Source organism: Cervus canadensis, chromosome 6, assembly GCF_019320065.1.
Source record: "Cervus canadensis isolate Bull #8, Minnesota chromosome 6, ASM1932006v1, whole genome shotgun sequence".
NCBI classification, from domain to species: domain Eukaryota; kingdom Metazoa; phylum Chordata; class Mammalia; order Artiodactyla; family Cervidae; genus Cervus; species Cervus canadensis.
The window spans coordinates 61,141,767-61,156,559 of NC_057391.1; the positions used below are offsets into that span (position 1 = coordinate 61,141,767).

Sequence of the window (14,793 nt, forward strand, 5' to 3'; positions counted from 1 at the left end):
TGTTCCTTTCTATATTTTCAATTCACAGATCCTTATTTTACTTTCTAGAATTAACAGAATAAATCTATTCCTTTTTTTAAATGGTAGTCCTTGAAATACATAAAGACAGATATACACTTAATTACAACTTGAAAATCTAAGCACAAAGAATTGTATTGGAAACTATACCATAATATCTTTGATCCTCATGACAATCTTTGTGTACTAAGTTGCTTCCGTTGTGTCCAATTCTCTGTGACCCTCTGGACTGTAGCCCACCAGGCTCCTCTGTCCATGGGATGCTCCAGGCAAGAATATTGGAGTGGGTTGCCATTCCCTCCTCCAGGATATCTTCCTGACCCAGGGATCTAACTCTTGCCTCCTGCTGAGCCATTGGGGAAGCCCCATGACAATCTTTATCAATTGTGTAGTTTATGTCCATTTTAAGTGAGGAAGCTGAGAAATTGAGGAATTTTATTTAAGCTAGTTAAGTGGCAGATATTAAAACTGCATCTATTTGACTACAAAGGCTGAGAAGAAGAGGAAAAAGGCTCTTATTTATGCCTATCAAATAAACCTAACAAGGTTCATTCACCAGACAGGCCTTAATCCTACAGAATCGCTGCTGGCTGTTATCTGTCATTACTTCCCTTAGGAAACATACACTACTGAAGAATAATTTAGTCTAGATACTGCCTGGCACCAAGGAGTGAAAGTCGCTCAGTCGTGTCTGACTTTTTGCGACCCCATGGACCAAACAGTTCATGGAATTCTCCAAGCCAGAATACTGGAGTGTGTAGCCTTTCCCTTCTCCAGGGGATTTTCCCAAACCAGGGATTGAACCCAGGTCTCCTGCATTGCAGGCGGATTCTTTACCAACTGAGCTATCAGGGAAGCCCTGCCCAAGATCAACCTTGTGCTAAATGAACTTTGATTTGCAGAATTAGCTTTCCTTTTTAAAGAATAAGAACAATTTTTGCCTACTTCTAAGTCTTTTTTATTTTCTTTCATTCTTCACAATGACTTAAGCAATGTTTGCCAAACTTTTCTGATGGTATCACCTGCGGAACTGTTAACAACGCAAATTCCCAGGCTCTATCTCAGACCCACCGAGTCAGGATCTCCAGAGAAGGAAGCTGCGAGAGTAGTTTTTTAGTTTCTTTTTCGTAACTTTTCATTTGGGAGTAATTTCAAATCTATAAAACGTTGCAAAATAAAAAACTGTACAAAGATCTTTCACAGGCTTTATCCAAGATTCACCTAATGTGAACATTTTTCTATTTGCCCTATCATTTGTTCTGTTTCTATTAACACACACAGAACTTTTTTGTGACCCATTAAGGACATGTTACGTATTTCATGGTCTTTTACCCCTAAATACTGCAGTGTATATTTCCTAAGACTTCCACAACCACAGTGCTGTTATTAACTTCATAATTCACATTCATATATTTCAGCTAATCTAGTCCCATACAGATTTTGTCAGCTGATCTAATAATACCCTTTGTAGTGTTTCCTCTGATCTAGTATAGTATATAGTTTAGTATGAGAAGTTAAAATTAACTGTCATGTCTCTCTAATCTTCTATATCTGAAACGTTTTCCACAGCCATTCTTTTCCTTATTATATCAACATTTTTAAAATAATACAGTCTTAATTCCTACTTTTAAATGACAACATCCTCATTTTACATTCGTCTGACGTTTCCTCCTAATTGGAATGCTGCGTAAATTATGCTGTGTCCTCTGGATGTGCCTTAGAAACAACCCATAAAGGTGTTGCTTGATTTTTCCACTGTATACCTTTATTTTTTAAAAAGGCATTCCATTTTTTTCTTTAATTATGGTTTTATTCTAATGAGAGTCAACCAAGATTTTAACCCAGGGAGTGACATGATTTAGTTAGTGTTGTTTAAAGATCTTTCTTTTCCCCTTGGTTGTGCAGCATGTGAGATCTTAAGCTCCCTAACCAGGGATTAACCATGTCCCTTGCAGTGGAAACATGGAGTCTTAACCACAAAACTGCCAGGGAAGTCCATTATTTTTAAACTAAAAGCAGTCTGAGAGGATACACTTTAAGACTATGCAAAGACTCTGTTCCGCATCAAACAACTCCCCTCATTCTAGCATTCACGAATGACTCTTGCCCAGTCCTCTCCTGCCTGATCCTACCATGACGACGGCTGCAAAATGAGCCCTTTCCTCCAGCTGTCCTTCCACACTCACCAGTAAGCCCTGGGCATTCTACTGTAAGCAAAGGACCTCTCTTCTTCCCAATTTGTTTATCTATTTATAAGAGATAAGGACTTACAAATTTTTCAATGATTTAAAATTCTTAACTACATTAACCTTATTATAATTCTATAAAATATACTAATAATTCCTTACAATAAGTAATAGTTGTTTAGTTGCTAAGTCGTGTATGCCTCTTAGTGACCCCATGGACTGTACAGCCCACCAGGCTCCACTGTCCATGGGGTTCTCCAGGCAAGAAGACTGGAGGGGTTGCCATTTCCTTCTCCAGGGAATCTTCCTGATCCAGAGATTGAACCCAAGTCTCCTGCATTGTGGGTGGATTCTTTACCACTGAACCATCTGGGAAGCTTACAATAAATAATAATATTTACTTAATTATTTTGGTGCTCAAATCCTTCCAGATTTGGTCAGTGGGATCTGCTTCTTTAAGTCATTCTGTGTCCATGCGTCTTGCCTCATCATTCTTTTGAGCAGTTTTCACCTGCTGTCAAAACAAGTTCTTCCAGCTTTGACTTGAACCTCTCCTGCCCTAGTCCTGGAAGCCATTTTCCCCAGAAACTCTACTTTTTCTTAGTGGGGAGTAACCATACTAGGCAAAGATCTGCGTGCTAGGTGTGTTCATTAAGTTGGGGTGTCTGCTTCTTAGTCCTTTCAGTGGACAGAGGTAGGAAATACATGCATATATATATATATGCATAACATGCATAAACATACATCATATATGTTTAAACATGTATGCTTAAATATATAGATGTTATCCACATACACCCACTTATTTTCAAAGTCATAAATTCACATTAATATCCTCAACTCCAATGCCCACCATGGGGGTATTTTTAACAGGCACCACAAGTGATTGTTCTAACTAGGCATGTTTCGGAAACACTGCTGAAGATTGCAGATGAATCTCAGAAACAAGTTCTCAGTTCTCTTCCATTAAATTCAACTGGATCAAAAAACCAACTAATTTAAAGCCCTGGGTGTTCTCCTTCCATTTCATTTACATTAGCTATCAGTTCCCTTCTCCTACCGAATATCTGTTTTACTCAATTCCATTCTGAGGAGAATATCTTTGAAGATACAAGAGCAAAATAAAAAGTGATCACTTTCTCAGTCATCATTCGCCAATGGCCAGAGGTTTGAATGTGACAGTTTTCCCTTTCTAGTTTTTCTGGATATTAATGTTAACTTTTAAAAAAGCATGTACTACTTTTGGAGGACATGACTCAGAGCATGTTAGTCTTGAAGACTCAGGATACCTTCTTAGGGATACTACCAACTGTGTGTGTGTGTGTGTGTGTGTGTGTGTGTGTGTGTGTGTGTGTGTGTGTGCTTAGGGATACTACCAACTCTGTGTGTGTGTGTGTGTGTGTGTGTGTGTGCTTAGGGATACTACCAACTCTGTGTGTGTGTGTGTGTGTGTGTGTGTGTGTGTGTGTGTGTGTGTGCGCGCTTAGGGATACTACCAACTCTGTGTGTGTGTGTGTGTGTGCGCTTAGGGATACTACCAACTCTGTGTGTGTGTGTGTGTGTACAGTAATATGCTTTCAGCCCTTCTCTTTCCCTTTTCCTTCCCTCACTGGTTTACTTGCAATACTATAGTTCAATACTCACTGTACACTATAAAGGCCTATAAACATAGAAGGTATTAGAATTCTACTTCACCGACTAGGTCTTCTTTTTGATCAGAATTAAGTCCAGAGGATGAGATGGTTGGATGGCACTGTCGACTCAAAGGACTTGAGTTTGAGCAAGGTCAGGGAGACAGTGAAGGACAGAGCAGCCTGGAGTGTTGCAGTCCCTGAGGTTGCCAAGAGTCAGACATGACTGAGTGACTGAACAACAAAGTCCAGAAGAGCAGTTCCGCTTGCAGCTCTTGTGTGTGTGTGTGCTCAGTAATGTCCAATTCTTTGCAATCCCATGGACTGTAGCCTGCCAGGCTCCTCTGATCATGGAATTTTCCAGGCAAGAATACTGGAGCGGGTTGCCATTTCCTACTCCAGGGGATTTTCCTGATCCAGGGATCAAATCTGCATCTCCTGCATTGGCAGGCGGATTCTTTATCACTGCACCACCTGAGAAGCCTGTAGCTGCTTTTACTGTTTTCAAATAGATCAAGGCAAGGTTAACCTTGCCCAATACTGGTATATGGCAATGGGGAATATAGAAAGAGAAATAAAGAAAAATCCTAAGGGAATGGTAGTTGGAAGAGAAGGAAGCTCCTACGGCAACTAAGCAAACATGTTTCTATAGATATATAAAAGATATCTTGGATAAAGTTAGGGAATGAATGTGAATGAATAAAATCCGCGAAGGACTGGCTTGGAGCAGCACAGCTGCCCTATTGGTAATTACTCCTTATACTAGTTTCTTCATCCTTCAGATGAAGATACTAGTCATACTGACTTCATAGGTAAGAATTAAACAAGTTAATACATGTTGGGTACTTAATACTGCTATTTCCATGAAACGGAATTCTTTTTTTCTTACCAGTGAAGTGACAAATTGCATTCACAGAAATTCTCTCATCCCTCTGATTAAACTTTCACTCCCTCACCCCCTTTAGGGTTACTTTTGTGATGTATGAGCACCATTACCATTTGAGAACTATACAAATCCACCATAGAAATGACACAATAGAAGTAGGCCTATTATATATAAAACTCTTACATGTCCAAAACTTTTATGAGGACAATACTCAAAGATATTAATCAGATTTATGAAAACTGACATATTTTCACAGAGCTATTTTCTAACCAAACTCTCACTTCCAAGATTATCATGTTATAATATCATCATGTTACAATATTGTTATCATGTTACAACATTAAGGGTCCCAATGGACAGTTTAATAAGACTATCAAAAGCACCATGAAACAGAGGCTATAATTCTCATTTGCTTGTAAAACAAAAGAGAACATAAAATGTTAAAATTCAGGACACACATGCTATCACTCTAAAAAATACCCAATAGCAACAAGATAATCATGATACTTACTTCATCTCTATACAGTGGGCTAGTATAATACATTATGTCCATTGCACTGCTGTTTAACATATCCCTTAAACCTCGCACTTTGTCTGGAGTAATGGAATCAACAGTGTCTACAAGTTAAAAAAAAAAATGAACTAAGAGAATAATTTTAGGGAAAAAACAGTGAAAAAAAATACATTCCCTAAGTGTTTTATATTAAAATTTAAATATTCAAGACTACCTTTGAATATGATGAAACTTACCTTCTTGAAATTTTACTATTTGTTAACTGAAAAATGAAGGGTATTTAACTACCACAAACATCAATGCACTTATTGGTGCTCAAAGATTGAAAACATTTCCTTTAAATCACGAACAAGCTAAGGATCTCTCTTTTTAAATTAAAAAAATTTTATTGATGTTCAGTTGATGTACAATAAGCTTCAGATGAACACAGTAACTCAAAATTTTTAAATGGTTATAGTCCATTTAGGGTTATTGTAAAATATTGGCTAACGTCCTCATTTTATACAATATACCCTTGCAGCTTATTTATTTTATATGCAGTAGTTTGTACTTCTCAATCCCCTCCACCTTTCTTGTCCCTCTCTTCCTGGTAACCACCTATTTGTTCTGTTTCTTTTTGTTATATTCACAAGTTTGCTTTTTTTAAAGATTCCATATGTATCATACAGTATTTGTCTTTGTCTTATTTAGCATAATGTCCTACAAGTCCATTCATGTCACTGCAAATGGCAAAAATTTCATTGTTTTTTATGATGTATATATACATCTTTATCCATTTATCTGTTGATGGACAGTGAGGTTACTTCTATACCTTTGCTATTATAAATAATGCTGCTATCAACACTGGGGTGCACATAACTTTTTGAATTAGTATTTTCATTTTTTTTTCCAATATATACTCAGGAGTGGAATTGCTGGATCATATGGTAGCTCTATTTTTAGTACTCTGAGAAGCCTCCATTGTTGTGTTCTTATTGATGATAGTCACTCTGACAGGTGTGAATTTCTCTAATGATTAACAATGTTAACATTTTTGCAAATGCCTTTTGGCCATTTGTATATATTCTTCAGGTCTTGTGCTCATTTTTTAACTGGGTTGTTTGTTTTCCTTGATGTCAAGTTATATAAGCTGTGCGATATTAATCTTTTACTGGTCATATCATTTGCAAATATCTTCTCTTATTCCGTTTTGTCGTTGTTCAGTTGCTCAGTCATGTCTGACTATTTTCAACCCCTTGGACTGCAGCATGCCAGGCTTCCTTGTCCTTCACTATCTCCCAGACTTTGCGCAAACTCATGTCATGCCATCCAACCGTCTCATCCTCAGTCATCCCCTTCTCCTTGGGCCCTCAATCTTTCCCAGCATCAGGGCCTTTTCCAATGAGTCAGCTCCTCGCATCAGGTGGCCAAAGTATTGGAGCTTCAGTTCAGCATCAGTCCTTTCAGTGAATATTCACGACTGATTTCCTTTAGGATTGATTGGTTTGATCTCCTTTCTGTCCAAGGGACTCTCAAGAGTCTTCTCCAGCATCACAGTTCAAAAGCATCAACCTAAACATTCTATTTTAATGATTTTAATACTCAAAGGACAAAACTTATTGTAAAGAAAGATGCACATTTTATGTAATTTCTCTGTGTTAGAGTAAAATTCATCAGTCCAAGGAATGCAGGAATGACAATAAAACAAAAAACCTAAGATTTTATCTTCCAAATACAAAGGAGGAAAATTATCAGAAAGAAACTGTAAGCTCATATGAAATTGTAGAGAACAACAACAACAAAAAAGAAATTGTAGACAGCAAATGCTTTAAAAGCATTGACAAGTCATTTTTCTGTCAAAAATGTTAGGGCATTCATGAAAACTGTACTATTAGAGAAATCTATATGGTGGTCCAAAATGATGTTAAGTCAATATAATTATTTATTTTTAAAAAAAATGGATTTTATTTTCCTAAATAATCTAGAACAAAGAGTGAGTATACCTCAAGACAAATAAATTAAAAACACTTCATTCCCATTGACTAAATAATTTAATTTTTAAACAAAATGTACCTCCATCCAGAGTAAGTTTTGACCGCCACTCAACAGGCAGAAATTCAACATGTGTTGCATGGTTGGAAAAATGCCTTTCTTCTATTTTTCTTGCAGCCTCTCTCATCCTTAAAAAAATCAAAACAAAACAAAACTCTATCAGAGTAACTTCATATATGCATTTACATGATATAAAATGCCTTCAATCGTAACACTTCCAATTGCTTATAACTCTGTCCAATTACGTTTAAATTACTGCTACATTATGCAACAGTCTGTGATACTAGGACACCTTCATTTCAGAACTGTTTTCTTAAATCTGTCATCTGATACTATATTCTAAATAATTATAAGTCTTTAGTGGAGACAATAATATATAATAAAATACCCTGTGTGTGTGTGTTAAGTCGCTTCAGTCATGTCTGATTCTGTGACCCTATGGACTGTAGCTGGTCAGGCTCCTCTGTCCATGGTATTCTCCTGGCAAGAATACTGGAGTGGACCGCTATGTCTTCCTAATAAAATACCCTACCTCTAAATAATTAGCACATTGTGGCCGGTCTTATATTTCATCTATTTCTATACTTGTTCTCCACACAATATAGGTTTTTAAATTCTACTTTGAAAATTAAGGTACAGCAAAATATTTTTTTTAAACTTTTGAACTGAGCTCCAAATACAGCCCAATCATTGCAACTGTTTGATGTCTCTTAAGTGTCTTTTAATCTATAGATCCCTCTCTCTCTTTTTTGGCTTTGTAATTCTTTTTATGTCCTGCAGTTTCTCAGTCTAATTTTTAATGACGGTATCCCCACAGAGTTCCTTAATGTGCTTCTTGTTCCCTATTTGGTGGTGTGATACAGGGGCCCGATCAGATTCAAGTTATACTGTTTTGGCTAGACTACTACTCCATAGATATATATATACCTGGTTTTCTCTTTTTCTGGTGATACTAGAAAATGCTATGATCACTGCTTAGCTCCACTAATTTACTATGGTTGCAAAAAAGTGCTTTTTAAATCTCACCACGCCTTACACTTCAGGAAAGAGAAATTTCCCCACATCAAATACTTGCTGCCTTGTGATACAATCAAATAGTTAGTGTATGAACTGAGAAAAGGCAGGATAAGTGGTTAATTCTTCTCTTTTATTAACAATTAAATACTCAGTTAAGAAGCTTTATATTTTTTGACATTATTACTAACTCATAGATTTAAAACATATTTGAACTGTTCTAACCCATTGTAGTTATTATCCTTACTGATGCTCACATACGCATTTACATGGTATAAATGTTTCCTTTCTGGTCGGTGAGTCTCTACAAATTTACTTCTGTGTCTTTTAGACATGACATCAGCAGCTTTTTCTTATTTATTTTTTTTAACAATTCAGTGGCTTCTAGTATTATTGAGTTGTACAACCAATACCACTATCGAAGTTCAGAACACTTTCATTATTCCCATAAGAAACACTCTACCCAGAGTAGTCAGATCCCATAATTCTTCCCTCTAGGCCCTGACAGCATAAATCTACTTTGTCTCCATGAACTTGCCTATTCTGGATTTTTCAGATAAATAACATCTATAATATATGGTCTTTTGTGTCTGGCTTCTTTCACTTAGCATAGTGTTTCAAGGTTCATCCATGTTGTATCATGAATCAGTTTTCTTTGCTTTTTAAGACTGAATGACATTCTACTGTATAAATATATCACTTCTGTTTATCCATTCAGCAGATGATGGGCATTTAGTTTTTTTTTGGGGGGGGCTATTATAAATAATGCTGCAGTGAATGTTAAGATGTGAGAGCTGGACTGTGAAGAAAGCTGAGCACTGAAAAATTGATGCTTTTGAACTGTGGTGTTGGAGAAGACTCTTGAGAGTCCCTTGGACTGCAAGCAGATCCAACCAGTCCATCCTAAAGGAGATCAGTCCTGGGTGTTCACTGGAACGACTGATGCTGAAGCTGAAACTCCAATACTTTGGCCACCTCATGCGAAGAGTTGACTCACTGGAAAAGACCCTGATGCTAGGAGGGATTGGGGGCAGGAGGAGAAGGGGATGACAGAGGATGAGACGGCTGGATGGCATCACCGACTCAATGGACATGAGTTTGAGTAAACTCCAGGAGTTGGTGATGGACAGGGAGGCCTGGCGTGCTGCGATTCACGGGGTCGCAAAGAGTCGGACACGACTGAGCGACTGAATTGAACTGAATATTAAGTTTTTCTGCAAATACATGTTTTCAATTCTCTTGGGTATACACCTAGAAGTAGAATTGCTAGCTCACATGTTAACTCCACATTTAACTTTTTTGAGGAAAGTGCCAAACTGTTTTCCAAAGCAGCTCTACTATTTTACAACCCTGCTGTACTATTTTACAATTCCATCAACAACACATGAGGGTTCTTATTTTTTTTTTACATCCTTGCTAATATTTGCTATTTTCTGTATTTTTGATAAGAGTCATTGTAGTCAACAGAAAGTGGTATCTCCCTGTGGTTTTGAATTGCAATTCCTTAATGACCAATAATACTGAGCATCTTTTCATGTGTTTATGGACCATCTGTATATTTTATTTGGACAAACGTTCATTCAAATTATTCACCCACTTAAAAAATTGGGGTATTTATTTTTTTAATGATTGAATTGTAGATATTCTTTATATATGCTAAATGCTAGACCCTTATCAGATATGATTTGCAAATGTTTCTACCATTTTGTGGGTTGTCGTTAACTTCCCTGATAGTGCTATTTGAAAAACTAGAGTTTTAAATTTTGAAAAAGCCCAATTTATCTTTTTGTTCTTTAGTGGCTTTTTATTTTTTTTACTTACTTATTAATATTTATTTGGCTGCATTGGGTCTTAGTTGCAGCATGTGGGATCTTTGTTGCGACATGTTGAGTATTTTGTTGACGGGCAAGATTCTCTACTTGAGGCACGTGGGCTTAGTTGCCTTGCAGCATGTGGCATCTTAGATCACCAACCAGGGACTGAATCCATATTCCCTGCATTGCAAGGTAGATTTTAACCACTGGACCACCAGGTAAGTCCCTTTAGTGGCTTTTACCTTTAACGTTATATCTCAGACACCACTGCCCAATCCAAGATCACAAAGATTTACTCCTATATTTTCTTCTAACAGTTTTAACGTCTATATTTAGGTATTTGATTCACTTTGAATTAATTTTTATATGTGGTATAAGGCAGGGTTTTAACTTCATTCTTTTGCAGGCAGATATCCAGGTGTCCTAGCACCACTTGTTAAAAGGCTATTCTTTACTCATTGCATTATTTTGGCACTCTTGTTGAAAATCAAACAAACTCTTAATTCTATTCCATTGATCTAGGTCTATCTTCACACCAATGAGTACCACAGTGTCTTGACTACTGTAGCTTTGTAGCAAATCATTGCAAAGTTCTTCATCTTTATTCTTTTTCCAGACTGTTTTGGCTATCCTGGGTCACTTGCATTTCCATGTAAATTTTAGAATCAGCCTGCCAACTTCTGCAAAAAATGACAGGTGAAATTTTAATAGGGATTGTGGTCAATCTTTAGATCTATTTAGGAAGTATTGCCATCTTAATAACACTAATCTTCTAATCCACAAATGTGGGTTGTCTTTTCCATTTATTTAAGTCTTCTTTAATTTCTTCCATTGGTGTATTATAGTTTTCAGTGTACAAATCTTACACTTCTTTGTTAAACTTATTCCTAAATATTTTATTCTTTTGACTACAGCTCTAACTCTTCCTATGGTTATCTAATTCTAATGTGTCAGTTCAGTCAGTCAGTTCAGTCGCTCAGTCATGTCCGACTCTTTGCGACCCCATGAACCGCAGCATGCCAGGCCTCCCTGTCCATCACTAACTCCCAGAGTCCACCCAAACCCATGTCCATTGAGTCAATGATGCCATCCAACCATCTCATCCTCTGTCGTCCCCTTCTCCTCTGCCCCCAACCCCTCCCAGCATCAGGGTCTTTTCAAATGAGTCACTTCTTTGCATCAGGTGGCCAAAGTATTGGAGTTTCAGCTTCAGCATCAGTCATTCCAATAAATATTCAGGACTCATTTCCTTTAGGATGGACTGGTTGGATCTCCTTGCAGTCCAAGGGACTCTCAAGAATCTTCTTCAACACCACAGTTCAAAAGCACCAATTTTTCGTCACTCAGCTTTCTTTATAGTCCAACTCTCACATCCATACATGACCACTGAAAAAACCATAGCCTTGACTAGACAGACCTTTGTTGACAAAGTAATGTCTCTGCTTTTCAATATGCTGTTTAGATTGGTCATAACTTTCCTTCCAAGGAGTAAGCGTCTTTTAATTTCATAGCTGCAATCACCATCTGCAGTGATTTTGGAGCCCAGAAAAATAAAGTCAGCCACTGTTTCCCCATCTATTTGCCATGAAGTGATGGGACTGGATGCCATGATCTTAGTTTTCTGAATGTTGAGCTTTAAGCCAACTTTTTCATTTTCCTCTTTCACTTTCATCAACAAGCTCTGTAGTTCTTCTTCCCTTTCTGCCATGAAGGTGGTGTCATGGAAAGCTGACAAGTCCAGCAGATCAGATCATGGCCGTGTACAGATTCAGATAGTTGCAGGTGATACTACCAGTCATTAAAATGCATAGACTAGCAGGGACTTCTGGAAAAAAAGCGTAATTTTTTTCTTCTTGAACTCGAATACAAGATTATATAAACCACATCTAGAACCACAGGAGATGTCCGAAAATAGCTAAAAAATGAAGGTGTGTAGAGTGGATAGAAACTGGATTCTGATGACTTGTTTGGCAAATCTTAGACTTCTCAGTTTTATGGACTACTGAATCCTCCTTCTGAGTTAAGTTTTCCCTCACTTGCACCCAAAGAAATCAAGCTGGTACCTTTCCAAATATGAACAGCTCCTGAGAGAACATGTTATTAAACCTACTTCTCAGAGTCCTTAGGTAACCAAGGAGAAGATTAGCATCTTGCCACAAGAATGTAAACATTGTGGGAAGTACAAATCATCAGAAAAGAAAATCAGAATCAGAGGGAAGAGATCTCTGTAATACAAGCTACAGAGAATGACAAGGATCAGAATGACCTGGCAGTGTCTGACAAAGATTGTTTTTTTTTTTTTCAGATTGAAAGTACTTTTATTTTAATCCATCAGCTGGCATTAAAAGGTGTTACAATAAAAAGTAAAATAGAACTCAACATTGTATTATTATAGAGATATTGCTGAGGACATAGTTCCTGTTATCCTACAGTATTTGCTTTATCAGGACTCAAGAAACACATTTACTTGAAATTTCAGAATCTGATAAACTGTGTTCTCAACAATTGATTTGTTCTCATCACATTATAAATCTGATCAGATTTTTCTTTATATTGGCTGCAAGTTGAGAGCCAAGTTTGTGGAAGAGAGCCAAGTTGAGAGCAAAGTTATGGGTGGAAGCCATAACTCTAAAATTTCCTTTTCACACCATCCTAAACATTTTTGAAATTCATATATGAACATTCCTTCTCCCAACATCTTAACAAACTTTTAGAATAAAGCTGAATATAAATAACTGAGGTAAATAACCTGCCTAGCATGTTGGCAAAACACCCACTGTTTGTTCTCTGTAAAATTTAGGGTTCAGTTTCCTCTGGCTATAATTAATTGGACAAGTTAAGCTGCTAACTGGCAATTTACACAATTCTTAGCTTTTTCAGAATTATACAGTATCCTCAGTTTCTGCAATTCAGAGATTAACATAGAAACTTAAAACCAACTTGTTTCTTGCTTCCAACTTCACTTTAATTTAAACTAATAATACATTAAAGGCTTTCTTATCCCTTCACTTCTCCATGTTAAAAGGGAAAAAAAAATCAAATAAATATCATCATCATCACCTAGATATGATCATTCTCAAAATTTGGTCCAAAAGCTTCATCTACAACTAAAACAGAATAGCTGGCACTGGAGAAACATGTGGCATAACAATTAAACTATATTATACCCTGGACAAAAATTTGGACTCTGACTAGATGGAGACTGTAGTCATCAAAACACTCACATGGCTGTATTTTTGATAATTCTTCCTTGGTCCATTTTCTGTCCAATGCCATGCACAACAAATACGATGTGGGTAGTCTGAGATGGCTTGTCTTCTAATGTCGCTTCTTCTACATAACCTCTATGAAGTCTGGTCCCACTACTTGATGCTGTGGGAAAATCATGGTTCTAAGCTTATTACTTATTAGAGAGATAGCATTTTCACTATATTGAAAAAAATAGGGGGGATAAAATTTGTAAGATATAGAATGATCAGCTCTAATAAAAAGTACTGAACTAGACATGACAGTGAAGCCAGGAACAATAAGGCAAAAAGGAAAAAAGATGAACTGAGCACATAAAAATTAAAAACATCTCTAAGAAAAATATTATGAAGAAAAGATAAAAGATGAATGACAAACGGGAAAATATCTTGCAAAACATGACACACAGTAAGTTAGTTAAAGAACTTTTTAATCAAAAAGTGAAATGAATCATCCAAATAGCAAAATGGGCTAAAGGTGTGATAATCCACAAAACAAATACAACTAATGAACAAATAAATGTGTAAGCACATCTATTATCAAAGAATTTTAAAAGACAGCAAAAAAATTATCAGACAGAAAAAATTTTTGAAAAAATATTTTTTGATAATGCACTCACATCTTTTCCAGGTATCAGTCCCTCTTTTCTTCCTTTTAGTCAATTTTGCTTTGTTTAAAGATTTGTCTATTCTCAATGCCTCCATTTCTTCAAGTTCTACTTAAACTTCAACTCACGCCCATCTGTCTCTGTCCCAGAAATTCATCTAAGTCACCAATGATCTACATTTCACTAAATCCAAAGAAAAATTTCCAGTCTTCACTTTTCCTGACACTGTTTCAATTGCTTGTCAATTGTTGTTTCAACGGACACAATTTCAATTGCTATGTTTTATTTCACATCACTGCCTCAGGTCTGACTGCTTTTGTGCTTTGAGAAGTAAAAAAACATCCTTAATAATCTTGCCAGATCATTCCTAACATATAATTATTTATTAATGAATACATGTCAACTCAGTCACTTTAATAAAGGTTAGTTTAACAGGGTAGAAACTGTCATTAAACTTAATACATATTTAAAATATACTGAAAATAAAATCTGAATTGTCTATTTTAAATATAAGAGAAAAAGTCAGATTCCCAACATTTTGACAAACTCTAATAATATTTAACAAATACCTTTAGAAAATCCCAGTTTTTGAGTAACTGTTCTTGCAATTTTAGATGTTGTTGCATCACTATACAGATATACTTCATCCACACTGTGCCAGTCCACATGGTTTCGACTCAATTTGAAACTATGAATAGCTGTTGCAAAAAGGAAAAATTTGAAGGTCTCCAAGACAAACTTCATTTAAGTGAAAATTATAATAAACAGATTTTTTTGAATGAATATCTTAACTCAGTTCAACAAAAAACTGTTTTATTGAAACACATATCGATGTGAAACAAGTCA

The 14,793-nt window shown here is 36.4% G+C and overlaps 1 protein-coding gene across 4 annotated transcripts in view; it reads right to left on the reverse strand.

Moving 5' to 3' along the window:
- Positions 1-14,793, reverse strand: part of DDHD1 (DDHD domain containing 1) — a 70,017-nt gene that overhangs the window by 26,999 nt on the left and 28,225 nt on the right. For all 4 annotated transcript variants that reach the window (XM_043472117.1, XM_043472118.1, XM_043472119.1 and 1 more), the window contains 4 exons: positions 14,517-14,645; positions 13,319-13,466; positions 7,288-7,394; positions 5,233-5,339 (listed from right to left, as the gene is read on the reverse strand). In XM_043472117.1, the coding sequence (XP_043328052.1) occupies positions 5,233-5,339; positions 7,288-7,394; positions 13,319-13,466; positions 14,517-14,645 (491 nt within the window). The remainder of the gene's footprint in view (positions 1-5,232; positions 5,340-7,287; positions 7,395-13,318; positions 13,467-14,516; positions 14,646-14,793) is intronic.